Source organism: Acanthamoeba castellanii (assembly GCF_000313135.1).
Source record: "Acanthamoeba castellanii str. Neff unplaced genomic scaffold scf7180000084741, whole genome shotgun sequence".
Classification (NCBI taxonomy): domain Eukaryota; phylum Discosea; order Longamoebia; family Acanthamoebidae; genus Acanthamoeba; species Acanthamoeba castellanii.
Window position 1 is genome coordinate 295,410 of NW_004457702.1, and position 13,024 is coordinate 308,433.

Sequence of the window (13,024 nt, forward strand, 5' to 3'; positions counted from 1 at the left end):
AGCACCACCGAGGATGCTACCTCCTCCTCGTCCGGCTCGGGCTCACCTGCACGCAGCTTTCTGCAACGGACGTGAGGTCTCGAGGAGAAACGCGGTATCCCTCGTTTTCGTGTGTGTCGTTGGTCGTGTGTACCTTTTCCATCGGAGGGAGAAGGTGGCCAGGTTGACGCTGTCGCCCACGACCGACGCTGTGATCGAGTACCACAGGCTGTACCGTTGCCCCGATTCCATGACTGTTGGTTGCGAAAAAAAAAAAAAAAACAGACCACAGAGGGTGTCAGAGCGAGAGCTTGGTGGTCAAACAGCATTGATAGCATAGTTCACTGGTGGATGGGCTGCACGCACCCGTCGGCTTGAAGGGGGTCGACGTGCAGGTCGCCACTGGTCCGTTCTCTTTGGTGGTGTTCTGCATGTAAACCAAATCGTGAGTACCGTGGGGCGACGTTAGCTGTGTCGTGTGTCGTTGAGTGTCGTGTATGTCGTGTGTCGTTAAGTGTCGTAGCAGCGATGCACTACCATCGCGAGGTTGGTGTGCTCGATCGAGAGAGGATAGGGAGGAGTCGAGGTCATCTCCACCATCAACCAGAAGGGCTCGTCGACCGTCAGCGGAACCGCGGGAGGAGGCACAACCACTCTGCGTGGAGAAAAGGAAAGGAAAGGAAAAGAAGGAAATGAAATGAAAAGAATGAGAAAGACACGCACATGTGTGCACGCGGCACGACACACGGAGTACCCGTCCTCGTCGGTGGCCATTTCCTCGACTAGGATGGTGGAGGTGAGCTCGGCCGAGGAGGCGAGAGAGATGGCGGGCGGCTGCAGCAGCATTGATGGCGAAATCGCGCTCGCGCCGGCGGGGTGCGAGAGCGGTGCCGACAGGAACGTTGACGCCGACAGGTTTTGGGAGGCGAGGAGCGACGACAGGTCGGCCGACTGCGAGGGCGGGGCGCCGATGCCGCTCGACGCCGCCGCTGCCGAAGCGGAGAAAGCCGGCGGCTGTCCGGGGAGCTGGATCGTCGGCGACGCCTGCGGGTGCGATGGTTGCTGCTGGTGGAATGGAGCGGCCTGGGAAGTTGAAGAGGGGAGGATCTGCTTCATGTCCCGCGTGTAGAATTCGAAGTGCACGTTGAACGGTCGCTGGATGACGATCGACAGCTGAGTCGCGAACACAGTGCTGCCCCTTGTTGCCGTTTCATATGAAACCTGTGCGCCCGTACAGCCAACAACACGTGGTTTAGTCTGAACGTCTACGCTGTGTGGCGTGCGTGTCGTGCGTAAAGGGTCACGAGCGTGGCCTACCGTGATGACAGTGTTCTTCTGTCCGGCTGTGGGGAAGTACACGTAGACGATGTGCCGCGTAGAGGCACCCGGTGCCAGGTCCCTGAAGACTATCTCGCCCACCTTTGTTTCGCAGCAATTAGCAAGTAGCGAATCACCGCGCACGCACACGTTGATAGACCGACAACGTGGAGTGAATGGGAGCCAGCAATAGCGGGAGTTACGATACCGGCGTTCGGTCGTTTCTGGCTGCGAAGAACTGTGGCTCTTCCTTATTGGCCGCTGGAGGAGTGGGATATGTTTTAATATTTGTAATATATATCTGAAAAAAAAATATGTTCTTGGTGCTAAGGTGATTAAACGGAGGAGGCGTACAGTTGCCGATGTGCAAACGCATTGAGCCCGATGCTGGTTCGTCCTCAGTGTTCTGCAGGTTGAGTTCGAGCTGCGAGTGGCGATGAAAGGGTCGTAAAGTTAGCGCAAGGCAACTCTCCACGGAAAGGAGGCCGAGGGTCGAGAATGAAGTGAACCTTGTAGTACTCGTTAACCAGCGCTGGTGGTTCGTGCACCACATTCAAGGCGATCTTGGCCGGCAACTCTTTGATTCTGGTCAGCACCAGAAGCAGGGCAGACATCAGAAAATTTGAAACTTGATCTGGCGAAGGTGTGTGCGACGAAATGGGAACGTACGAGATGACTTGGCTGGCGCTGGCGCTGGCGCCATCGGGCTTCGATGAGCTACTCCCCAGTACCTCAACAGAGCCCTCGGCCTGCGCGTGCGGTTTAAGCTGGCTGGGCTGTTGCGCGTCCCAACAGAAGACAACAGAATTCGGAGCATGCCCGAGCTCGAGCAGCACTTCGGTGATCTGCGCAGCGCACAGTGTGAGATCACACCGGTCATTGCGATCAAGTGAACCGTGCGCACACTCGAGCGTGCAGGGTACCTGAAGCTGCTGTGGCGACTCCCGAGCGTTTAGCGTAAAGGTGAAGTGCCGCTCTACGCCCGGCTGGAACAGCAGCTCGTCCTCGTCGCTCGACTCCTCTGTTGACAGCGTCGAGACCACATCATCAGCACTTTTGGGGAGGCTATGGATAATAATAATGTGAAGGCCAGAGAGACGTACTGGATACGTTGTAGCTGGTGTCGCTGAATTGCAGCTGAAGAGCGTCGAAGCGAATGGGCGAAGGGAAGCTGGAGCGGACGTACACGTCCAGGTGCATCTCCTCGTTCACGAGCACCTCGCTCTCCACGAAGCGGACGGAGCAATCCAGTAGAGAGGGGTTAAGGATCGACGATTTGAGGGAGCGCGCGCGCACACACACACACACACACACACACACACACACACACACACACACACACACAGGCACACACACACACAGTACTGATGCAAACGCATGAAGAGGAGTGAATTGTAAAGGATATGAAGCGCTTGGACGTCGGTCACTCGAAGCGGACTGGTCAGCGGTGGAATATCAATGTTCGCTCTCTGTTTACCAAACAAGACGAACACCGGGGTGAGTGTACCTCGTTCCTGCCTCGTTAAGAACTTACTTGGGGGTACGTACCGCCAAGGCCGCAACAATGTTGGCCTGGATCTGTTGCTTGCGTTTGAGCGACCCGGTCATCTCTGTGCAGGAACCGATGAAAGGGTCAGCAGCGGCAATGCTGACATTGCTTTCTGGTGGCAGGTCTAGTGCGCCGAACCTGCCGGCAGCAGCTGCAGAGCGTAGGTGAAGTAGCCCGGGGCGTTGGCGAGGTCTTGCTCGCAGACCAATGCGCTCTCGAGTACGTCATTCAGAAGGGGCCACCATCCCTCCTCCTGGTAGTGCTGGACCAGAGCTTGGAAGAGCCTAGAAGATTGGTAGCAAGGTAGCAAAACACCAACAACGGTCACCATCACAACAACCACCAAAGAACGCCAAGTGAGCTAAATCGTACGGTTCGGCGTCGGCGTATCTGGCGGCATCGACGAACTGCTGGGCAAGCAGCGCGTCGATTTGCAGAAGCATTCGACTCGCTTTGGTTTTCGTGTAATAGCTTCGCGCCTATAGCGGTCCAATATAGGACACAGAACCGAATCAGCTGCCCCGCTCATACAAAGAGACGAATGAACGCTGCGCGCGCGTGTCAAGGAAAGATTGCTCTGTACCTTTTGGAGTAGAGAAATGACAAAATCGGTGTGGTTGACCTTGAGTTCGGCTGCGACGGCTATGTACAAATCCTCCATCTCATCCGGCACCATCGGTTCGCCCGCTGTGTGCGGCGGCAGAAGCGCGGTCAAGTCAGTGTTCTGTTTCGGCGTAGCCAACGCGTGGTGTCGTTCATGTGTGTGTTCCCTCTTATCGCAACGCACCTGCCTCCAGCGGGTGGTCCTGGAACGGAGCTGGTGGCTGCCCGACAAACACCTGCTTGCTCCTGTCGATGGAAGCCAGCGGCTTTTGGTCGATGTCCTTGTACCGATCAAGGATCGGCGAGCCACGTACAGGCTGCATAGATACAACATCACGTCATTACTGTCGTGAGCCCACTGTGATATCAAATATTGGCCAACGCGCGCGTAAGTAGTGAGCCATACCTCGCATAGCCGCTTCGCGATGGCTTTTCGCTTATTGGCATAGATGGCGGCCACCTTGAAAAAAGCAGGAACAGACAACATGAGCAAGAGTGAGTTTGTTGCACGTTGAGAGAACGAGACGAATCGCACTTACGTGGTAGTAGTAGCCAGGGAAGCACTTCTTGTTTTCTGCATCTATCGTCTGCGGATGCTGCTCGAGCAACTGCGCAAAGACTTCGTACCTGGTGCACAAGAGAGGAGAGGAGGGGAGTCAACTCGGCGATCACAGCAGTAGCATCAGGGAAGGGAGAGAACGCACTGCCGGGACAACCACGCCCAATGCTCGAACTCCTTTTCGGCCATGCCCAACACGCGGCGGAAGGTTTTGATGTGTCTCTCAAGTTGCGCCACCGCATCGTTGATGCTGTTGGTGCTAAAATACAGCTTGCACAACTGTTGTGGCAAGTTGAGGAGCAATCAGTGAGCAATATAAGAGGACCAAAGAGAGTAACAACGACATAGATTCAAAATGCGCGCTCGTAACCTTGAAATGTATGTACTCTGCCACGGTCTTGATCTCCATGACGCGTTGTCGCTCCACGGCGAAGTTGGCCAAGTTGATATAGCCATCCAGATAGTGCCTGAGATCATGAGCGACGGACTGGTGAGCTCGACAACTAACAAAGCAAACAGCACCACTCTCGAGTGGCGCATCATGATGCCGTACTTGATGGAGATGCGCGTGTCCTTGGAGAACTCTGTGTAGAAGGCGACCTTGAAGCAGTATCGCACGTAGTAGTCCTTGTGCCCAATGACGTTTTTGTTGAGCCTTTCCTTTTCCTTCTTCAATCGCTGAGCCACGTCCTTGTAGAAGGCCAGCGCTTGCTCCATCATCTGCTTCTCCAACCTGCCCCCGAGCAGTGGTTAATTTAAGGGTCAAACATGTTAACTGTTGAAATAAAGTGTGCAGCAGTACCTGCCCACGGATCCAGAGATGTCGCTCTCATAGAAGTAGATGATGCGCTTGGAGTCCACTTCCGCCCTCTTGCGAAAATTGGAGAGCCGCTCCTCGTGCGAACTGTCGGCTGTGCCCACCGTGAAAGGAGCGCGGTTAGCAAAGGACTCAATCATGATGGGCGATGCGCCATTAAGTGCAGCGGAGCGCGATCGTACGAGGAGGACTCTTCTGCACGAGCACGACCAGCGTGCGGATGTTGCGGGCGCGAAGCTCACCTCTGTTACACACACACGCACACACGCACACACGCACACACCGCACACACCGCACACACGCACTCACGTGAGGCTACCCATACTGCAACCGCATATGGTAGCTGACACAAAGCGCAAAGCAGAGCACGTACTTGATGGAGTCGAGCATGGTGTGAAACTCGGCTTCCTTGGCCTTCCACTTGTGGTCCTTGGCCCACTCGGGGAAGAGGAGAACGGCCACGGCCGGCACGACTCGCGTGTGCTTGTACATCCAATTGGCCTTGAGCACGCCCTGTGGTGGCATGTTCATCTCGCTCTCGAGCGTTGGCGAGGTGCCAGCAAGGGATGATGGTCCATTCATCGATGCCGCTGCACCTGCACCGCGCTTCTTGAGCGACGAGAGCACTCGCTTGCGTGACGAAGATGGCGCTAATGAGGCCATGGCGGCAGCCGAGGATTGGGGCAGAGAATCGGAGCGAGCCATGCTCAACGGGAAGAATTGGGGGCGCTTGGTTCCATCTGGCAGCGTAACCACGGAGAGGTTCCTGAAGATGCTCTGGTGCAGCTTGGTGCCACCGATGAAGGCCACCACCGGCACGGGAGGCTCACGCAGCTCCTCTGGATACAAATTCATTTCCAAAATTTGCGTAGCCCTCTTCGCGATTCTAACCTGATCGCTTCAAAAGATGGACGACGTCTTCCTGCACCGCGCGAGTAGAAGCACGTCGTGGTTCGAAAGATATGAAAATAACCAAAAATATAATACAAATTGTTTGCTGACGTCAGCAGGTAAAAAAAAAGAGAAAAAAAGCACACAGGAGATTGATATCACAATCGACACCGATCGGCAACACGGCGCATGATGAAGGCAGCAAATCGCTTCAGTTCGCGATTGAACCCACTGCCCCGCCTTTCTTCCCCACCTATGGTGCCAACATCTCGCGGATTGGGACAGTTCTACGCTAATCGCTCAGCGATTCATCTCAAATCCCGATTCTGCACATCTGCCGCCCGCCATCCATCTCTCCATCTCACTACACACACCTCGCGACATGGGCTGCACAGATTAACCGGTACTCCGCGTCGTCTCAATTCTTAGAATCTGCTATTGCAGCCACTTATGATGCCATCATTGGCCATTTTCTTCCAGTGCGGCGATTTGCCGATGTGTGGACATCCCCGCTCATAGAAGAGGTCAACACCCTGGACCTCTCTGCCTTCTCTGCATCTCTTGCATTGCTCAATGCGGCGTTCGATTTCTTTGTTTTTCTGCAGGACTTCTACGTGCCCGAACACGAGCGGATCGCCGTCACAACCATGCCACCTGCCACACATCCCACGCCTGCCGCACTCGATACGCCCCGGTCGCCCGCGCCACAAATCCCAGGTACTTGAGAGTACTGCACTCTTCGCCTGATGGTGCGACTCACGGGTGGCGTTGTGCGGCACCTAGTGAAAAAGAGCAAGGCGAGGCTTGCCCCATCAGACCTGACGACGGTCGAAAAGGCCAATTACTACATGAAGGAGGCGCTCAAGGACGAGTACGTACACCATTCTCTTTGAGAGCCCGGCGTAGAGCGAGAAATTGACATTAGCATTTTTTGCATGTTTTTCTTAAAATGCAGAACACCCGGCGAGGTTGTACATCTGTGGAAGCTTATGAAGAGAAACAACCTGATCCCCAATCGCGACTCGTACAAGCTCCTGGTGAGAGCGTTCGCGATGGAGGGTCAAGCCGACGAGCCACTTCAAGTGCGTTAGCTCTGATCTCACTCTGATGTCTCTGATGGAACGCTTCGAATCTCTGATTCTCACCAACGCTCCCACCTTTTCCATGCAACCACGCTCAGCTCATCAACGAGATGGATGAGAACAACATTCAGCCCGATCTGGATATTTACAACGGCCTGCTCAACGTACGCGCAACCACTGTCCATATCATTGCAGCTCTTATGCTTTAGTTTATAAATTACTTCATCGACTAATTGCGTTTTCATCGGCATGCAGTGTCTGGCAGAGGCAAAGCAGGGGTCGAGCTTCGGTATCGCCAGCATTTTGCTGGTACGGCTTTGTTGCTTCCCACATTTTTCGCAAAATGCAGGAATCTAATTTTTGCTACGCAGTACGGCGTGCGGCACGGGCTCACGCCCAATGCCACCTCTCAACACTTGCTCGTGTTGGCTTACGTCAACGCCGGCGACTTCCGCAGGTAAGCAGCCACGCGTGCGTGTGGTGCATGGCGTGAATCTACGTTGTGCTTAAAATTTGGCCTCATTTTATCAGGGGTTGGCGGCAAGTCGAAGTCATGAAGGAAAAGGGGATCCAACCTTCGGCCGAAGTCTTTCATGCTCTCCTCAGCTCTAGCATGCTTCGTGCCCTTCCCAGAAACACTATCCAGGTACCACAAGCACACCGCACACGCGCACGCGCACGCACCACCGCACACGCATCTTTAACGGTGATTATTTGATCACTGCCAGGTTGTCGAGGAAATGGTGCGGCTGGGCATTAAGTTGCGCAAGAACGACGTTCAGCAGGTGCTCGACATTTGTCTGCGCAACGAGCAGCTCGACGACCTGCAGAACTTCATCAAGCACATGGAGGCCAGCAACACGCCGATCAGCGAAAAGCAGCTCACGCCGATACTCGTCTTTGCAGGCAGGCGCGCCAACCCCGAATTCACACTCCAGGTACAGTACAACACTGCGTCGTGCGTGTTGTGCGTGTGCGGTGGTGCGTGCGTGTGCGTGTGCAGTGGTGCATGTACGGTGGTGCGTGCAGCCATTCTGACTCTCGTTTCCGTTCAGCTCAAGGAAAAATACGTGCACGCGGGGTGCACGAGACATGCCGCACACACTGCTTACGAGTCTCTCATCCGGTCGCAAGCCAACGCCATCCGGTTTCCCGAGGCGTTCAAGGTCAGTCTTCCCTTCTTCTTTTCTGCATTTTTTTCCCCAAGTTCAGTTCAGTGCAGTGCTCATCAGCGTTTGTCGCCGACACAGACACTAGCGGAGATGCACAAGGAAGGACTGAGACTTCGCTCGCACGCCTCGAGAGCCCTTGTCGAAGCCATGAGCCGAGATTGCCGAGTCATTGACGACGTAAGTCACCTCCCCCCCACATGACACGCACACGACATGACACGCACAACGCGCTGTCTGAACACACGTGTTGGGTTCCCAAAACGCAGGTCTACGTCCATGTCGAGCAGTTGCAATCTTCCGAGGACGTGGAAGTGGATCCCGATGTGATGCGCACATACCTGAATCTCATCATCGAGGCCTGTTCGCAGACGCAGCAGTTTTCCAAAGGTGCGTCACCTCCACCTCGCCCCAGGCGTTGTCATTGATAGCTTTTGCCTAATAGTCTCCTCCTTGCTTTGCAGCGTTTGACACGTTTGCGGCGTTGGAGTCTTTCGGGCTCAAGCCCGACGTCCAGTCTTTCCACGCTGTTCTCAAGGTACTTAGTAACGCTTGCTTCGCTCTGGGTCCTGACCCAGGTACGGGCACTTACGCTTTTTCCCCCTTTCTTTTTTTTTTCCATTTCAGGGGATTTGCAGCGTGCCCGGCCATCTCGCTGCTGTGACGCAAGTCTACGACCAACTCGTACCTCCTTCACGACACATGACACACACACACACACACATATGACACACACACACGACGACACACATGTATTTATTTGTGGTCTGTGCGCAGGCCAAGAATGATCTGCGACCGACGGCCGAGACGTTTCACCACGTCATCTCGGCCTTCCTGGTCAACAACGAGCTCCAAAACGGACTCGAGCTTCTCGGCGTCGCACGGGACCTCGAGGTCAACGTGGGCTACGACACCTGCGCGATGATCGTGCGCAAGATGGCGCGCGTGCAGCACACCGAACTCCTCGAACGCGCCCAACAGGCCATGGAGTCTCTCGGCTACCGGCCCGAGTACTTCCTCCCCCACCCCGCCCCCAATTCCTACCAGCCGTGTGTGTGTGTTTGTGTGTGTGTGTGTGTGTGTGTGTGATGCTCATTTCATGCGTGTGTCGTGTCGTGTATCGTGTATCGTGCGCAGTCCCGCGTTGGAGTCGTATTTGAGCAGACCGCGAAGCATGCCCGTCGACCTCGACACCTTGCGACAACGGCGGCCATACTAGTTCCGTCATGACGCAGTGCATGTGGATATGTTGGCGACAGCGCAAAGAAGACCAGCTGATAGCAAAACTTAATCTTGTAATCATTTGTGTGTTTCGTGCCGCCGGCGTCCAATCCAAGCAAGTACGTGTTGAGGGTTTTTTATTAGTGGACCACGACACGAACGCGACCCAGGTTCTGGACCCTTGCGAAGGGCGTGCTTGGGTCACCCTCGCGTTGGGAGGTCGCCCGCAGCGCCGGGAAGTAGAGGCCGGGCGTAGTGTAGGTGAACGGCACCGACACCTCCACCATCGGCCTGGGACCACCAAAGGGCCACGCCGTGAAGTTGCCCGTGCCATCGAAGTCCCACTCGGTGGCCACCACCTTGCCGGCCGCCGGCGGAACCTGAACCTTGGCCACGAAGGTGACGGTCTGGCCGGCGGCGACGTCAATCCATGCCGCACCGTTGACGGTCAGCTCGACAACGGGCTGGACACCCTGGCGCCCTGCAGCGTCGTCCGGCACCCTGACCTGACTGTCGACCAGCCCGTACCGTGTCGATCGCGCCGGTGCTATCCCCCTCTCGACCCAGGCAGTCAGGTCCCTGAGCGCCTGCTGGAGCATGCCCTCGGACTGCACGAGGCGGGCGGTGCGAGGCCCGATGTGATCGGCGTTGTCGTTGTACCAGAGCCGGAAGTTGTCGTCGTAGCGCTGCTGGCCGAGGGACTCCCTCACCCTCGTGCTGTACCAGTCGGCATGCCACGGGTAGGCGTCGACGTCGAGCAGGTTGGCCGCCACAATGATCTTGCCCTGTATCGCGCCGGTGTGCGTTCCACCGCCGGCTGCGCCACGGGAGATGAGCGGGCCGATCTCGATGGGGCGCTGCGGGTAGATCGGCCTCCCATCGGGTCCCCTGAGGTGGTCCCAGGCATAGAAGCCCGGCCGCTTGGGCACCTGGTGCCGGTGGTATGAGGCCAGCGCCAGAGACCACCGATTGTTGGGCTTGGCTGCGGCACGGAACCGATCGCCGAGGGCCGACTGCTCTGTTCCGAGGTACCCGGGCTTGGTCCAGAAGTCATCGGCGTAGGTGGGGTCCAGGCCCTGGACCACGCTTGCGAAGCCGAGGAGGCCCTGGGGATCGTGCAGCCCGAGCAGATACTTGTAGTCCTCCCAGGCCCGCAGCGGCACGCCCATCCGGGTCACCTCGAGCAGCACCGCGCGCTCCACGTTATTGAGCCCAGCGTAGGGGTCGCCGCTCCCGCCGGGGCGCACCGCGTCAGCAATCTGCGGCGCCTTGTCCTCCAGCACGAACCGCGCCATGGCTCGGACGAAGAAGTTATTGGGGATCGAGGTTGGCACGCCTGGTATGAACGGCACGGCGCCGTGCCACACCCCAGCACAGTTCTCGATGGCGCCGATGGTCTGGAAGGATCCGCCGCTGCCGCCGTAGAGGTAGCCGTGGATCGGTTCAGGTGAGATGTAGTAGCTCGCCGCGACGGCCTTGGCGAACTTTGCCGCGGCAGCATCGACCCGGTAGCCGCCGCCACCGTTGGTCTGCACCGTGTAGGCCCCGCTGGCCACGCCAAAGCTGACGGCCTCGTCGGTGGCGATCTCGTCCTGGGTCGGGTACACGAGGTGGAAGAAGCGGCCCTCCCACTGGCCCTTTGGTGGGAAGTAGAAGTTGAATCGCTTCTCGGTGCCGTCGAAGTGGCCCGACACCTTGCGGTGAGGAACCGGGCTGGTGAGGTCGACCACGTTGTCGATGACCGGGCGGCTGTACAGGAGGTCGACGCAGTCGGCAGTGACCCACATGGGGCCTCCAGCTTCTCGCGGCGCGCACTCGGGAGGTGAAGACGTGGAAGGGGATGTTGTTGAGATGAACAACACGGTGAGCGTGACCAAGCCGATGGCTGCCACCGCCATGTAACCTCTCCATGTGCACATTCTCGAGAAGGTGGATCCTACTGCCATTGTGTTGTAAAGAAAAGAAAAACTGAGCGGAAGCCACTCGTGCTTTTATGTTGGCCCTTTTCACCCGAGAGGGAAATTGGCGATTGGTGAATATCTAGAATACTTTGCATAAATGTTGCATACCGAAGTGGAAAGAAGGGAAAGAGAGACGTTGACTTCAAAATTTGGCGGTTGTGGTGCGGGCGTGGGAGGGAACGAGGACGACACGCCCGATGACACCCTTGTCGGCCAGCAAGTGGTGGGCCTGGTGGGCCAGATCGAGCGGCAGCACCTTGTGCACGACCGGCTTCAGTTTCCGCTCGGCGGCCATCGCCAGCACCTGGGCCAGGTCCTCCCTGCAGGCCAGTGTTCAGGCCAGGGTTACATTGCTAATAATAATTATATAGATATAATCAACTGGTAAATAACGAGTACCTGGAGGCGCCGGAGCTGCCAAAGATCTTGAGTTCCTTGAGAATCAGGAGACCCGGGTTGATGGTCTCCTTGCCGGCCGTCACATTACCGATGATCACCAGCCTTTGGTCGGCTTTGATGTGAGCGCGCATGTGCGTGCAAGTGCGGTGGTGGTGCGTGTGGCGAGCGGTGCGTGTTCGCGTACCTGCCATTGGGTCGTAGACTGCGGATGCTCGAGTTCAGTGTCGGAGTGCCGACGCACTCAAGGGCCACGTCCACCGGCGGACGAACACTGCACCACAAGCGGTGAGCACACGACAACTACCACGACTGCGGACGACGTGGTGCCCATGTGTACCTGTGATGGAACTGCTGGAGCTGCTCCTTGGTCGAGCAGACGATGACCTCATCGGCGCCGTACTCGCGGAGCACGGCCGCTTTGGCCTCCGAGGAGGTGAGCGCGACCACGTGCGCGCCAAATACGCGCTTGGCCAGCTGGATGGCGTGGATGCCCACACCGCCGGTGGCCCCGGTGATCAGCACCCGCTCGCCGGGTCGCAAGTCGGCGTGGAATCGGAGTCCGCGCAGGGCCACGCCCGCCGTGCACATCAGGAAGCACCCCTCTATCAAAACCACCACCCTTAGCACACACGCACCATCGCACACGCAAACGCACCACCGCACACGCACATTGCACAATGGAAGAAGGCTCGAGTACCGACAAAAGAGACGGCGTCGGGGAGAGGAACGAGGGATTTCACTTTGGCGCGCACGTAGGGCGCATAGCTTCCATCCACGGTCGTGCCATAGTACTCGGAGGCCTGCTCGCACCACCGCGACGACTCGCCTGTCCACCAGAGATGCTGTCACAACCCACATCTTTGCGTGCTTATGCGGTGCGTGTGGGCGTGCGTTGGTCCGTTTGTGCGTTGGTGCGGTGGCGTGCGGTGGCGTGTGCACATACGAGGGTTGCGACAGGTGTGACATTGGCCGCATTGGTCGTGATGCAGATTTACCACCCGGGCACCAACGCGCAGCTTACACGGCCCGGTACGTGCAATGCGTGCCTCAGTCAATAATGGCACACGCCACACGCCACGCGACAAACACGCCAGCATACCCACACTGGCTGGTCTCCGTCGGCAGCTTCGCCCACCTGTTCCACCACTCCTGCAAACTGAGCGCAGAAGGCAAGCGTTAGGTCGTGCATTGAGCGTTGTGTTGGGGGGGGAGAGACCGAACCTCGTGGCCAGCGATGAGGGGCAGGGCGAACGGAGCGGGGTGGCCGCCCCTGAGCTCGACCAGCTCGCGGTGGCACACGCCCACGGCCTCCACCCGCACCAGCACGTCGCCGCGGCCCGGCTGCGGCACCGGCACCTCGCGCCCGACCAGTGACAGCTTCGCCCCGGCCCTGGCCCGTCCGCCCTCCTCCCCTCCCTCTAGCCTGTACGCCTTCATTATTTTTTTATTTTACCTCTTTATTTTCTTATTCAAATAA

General features: G+C 57.3%; 4 protein-coding genes across 4 annotated transcripts; 1 reads left to right on the plus strand and 3 right to left on the minus strand.

The window, feature by feature from the left end:
• Positions 1-5: 5 nt before the first annotated feature.
• On the minus strand, positions 6-5,679 carry ACA1_172710 (uncharacterized protein; the record flags this gene model as incomplete). Its single annotated transcript, XM_004356492.1, has 25 exons — positions 6-60; positions 134-233; positions 346-406; positions 514-634; positions 734-1,200; positions 1,297-1,398; positions 1,505-1,557; positions 1,651-1,720; positions 1,806-1,881; positions 1,966-2,141; positions 2,220-2,317; positions 2,400-2,520; positions 2,845-2,906; positions 2,984-3,129; positions 3,218-3,324; positions 3,429-3,532; positions 3,633-3,765; positions 3,855-3,908; positions 3,988-4,075; positions 4,153-4,286; positions 4,378-4,494; positions 4,530-4,740; positions 4,810-4,918; positions 5,007-5,068; positions 5,198-5,679. Coding segments are annotated over 25 exons (3,309 nt in total), but the record flags the coding sequence as incomplete, so codon positions are not given.
• Positions 5,680-5,907: 228 nt separating this feature from the next.
• On the plus strand, positions 5,908-9,185 carry ACA1_172720 (pentatricopeptide repeat domain containing protein; the record flags this gene model as incomplete). The annotated part of the gene is made up of 16 exons (XM_004356493.1): positions 5,908-5,973; positions 6,321-6,432; positions 6,499-6,586; positions 6,671-6,797; positions 6,896-6,961; positions 7,053-7,106; positions 7,169-7,254; positions 7,329-7,443; positions 7,526-7,735; positions 7,853-7,963; positions 8,048-8,146; positions 8,236-8,356; positions 8,431-8,504; positions 8,594-8,650; positions 8,744-9,015; positions 9,104-9,185. 16 exons carry the CDS (start codon positions 5,908-5,910, stop codon positions 9,183-9,185), a joined length of 1,740 nt encoding a protein of 579 aa, XP_004356546.1.
• Positions 9,186-9,327: 142 nt separating this feature from the next.
• ACA1_172730 (PKD domain containing protein) lies at positions 9,328-10,974 on the minus strand (the record flags this gene model as incomplete). Its single annotated transcript, XM_004356494.1, has 1 exon — positions 9,328-10,974. One exon carries the CDS (start codon positions 10,972-10,974, stop codon positions 9,328-9,330), a length of 1,647 nt encoding a protein of 548 aa, XP_004356547.1.
• A 316-nt stretch (positions 10,975-11,290) lies between these two features.
• On the minus strand, positions 11,291-12,984 carry ACA1_172740 (oxidoreductase, zincbinding dehydrogenase superfamily protein; the record flags this gene model as incomplete). The annotated part of the gene is given in 8 exon segments (XM_004356495.1): positions 11,291-11,468; positions 11,548-11,649; positions 11,732-11,818; positions 11,885-12,149; positions 12,245-12,347; positions 12,358-12,373; positions 12,647-12,696; positions 12,769-12,984. 8 exon segments carry the CDS (start codon positions 12,982-12,984, stop codon positions 11,291-11,293), a joined length of 1,017 nt encoding a protein of 338 aa, XP_004356548.1.
• Positions 12,985-13,024: the final 40 nt, after the last annotated feature.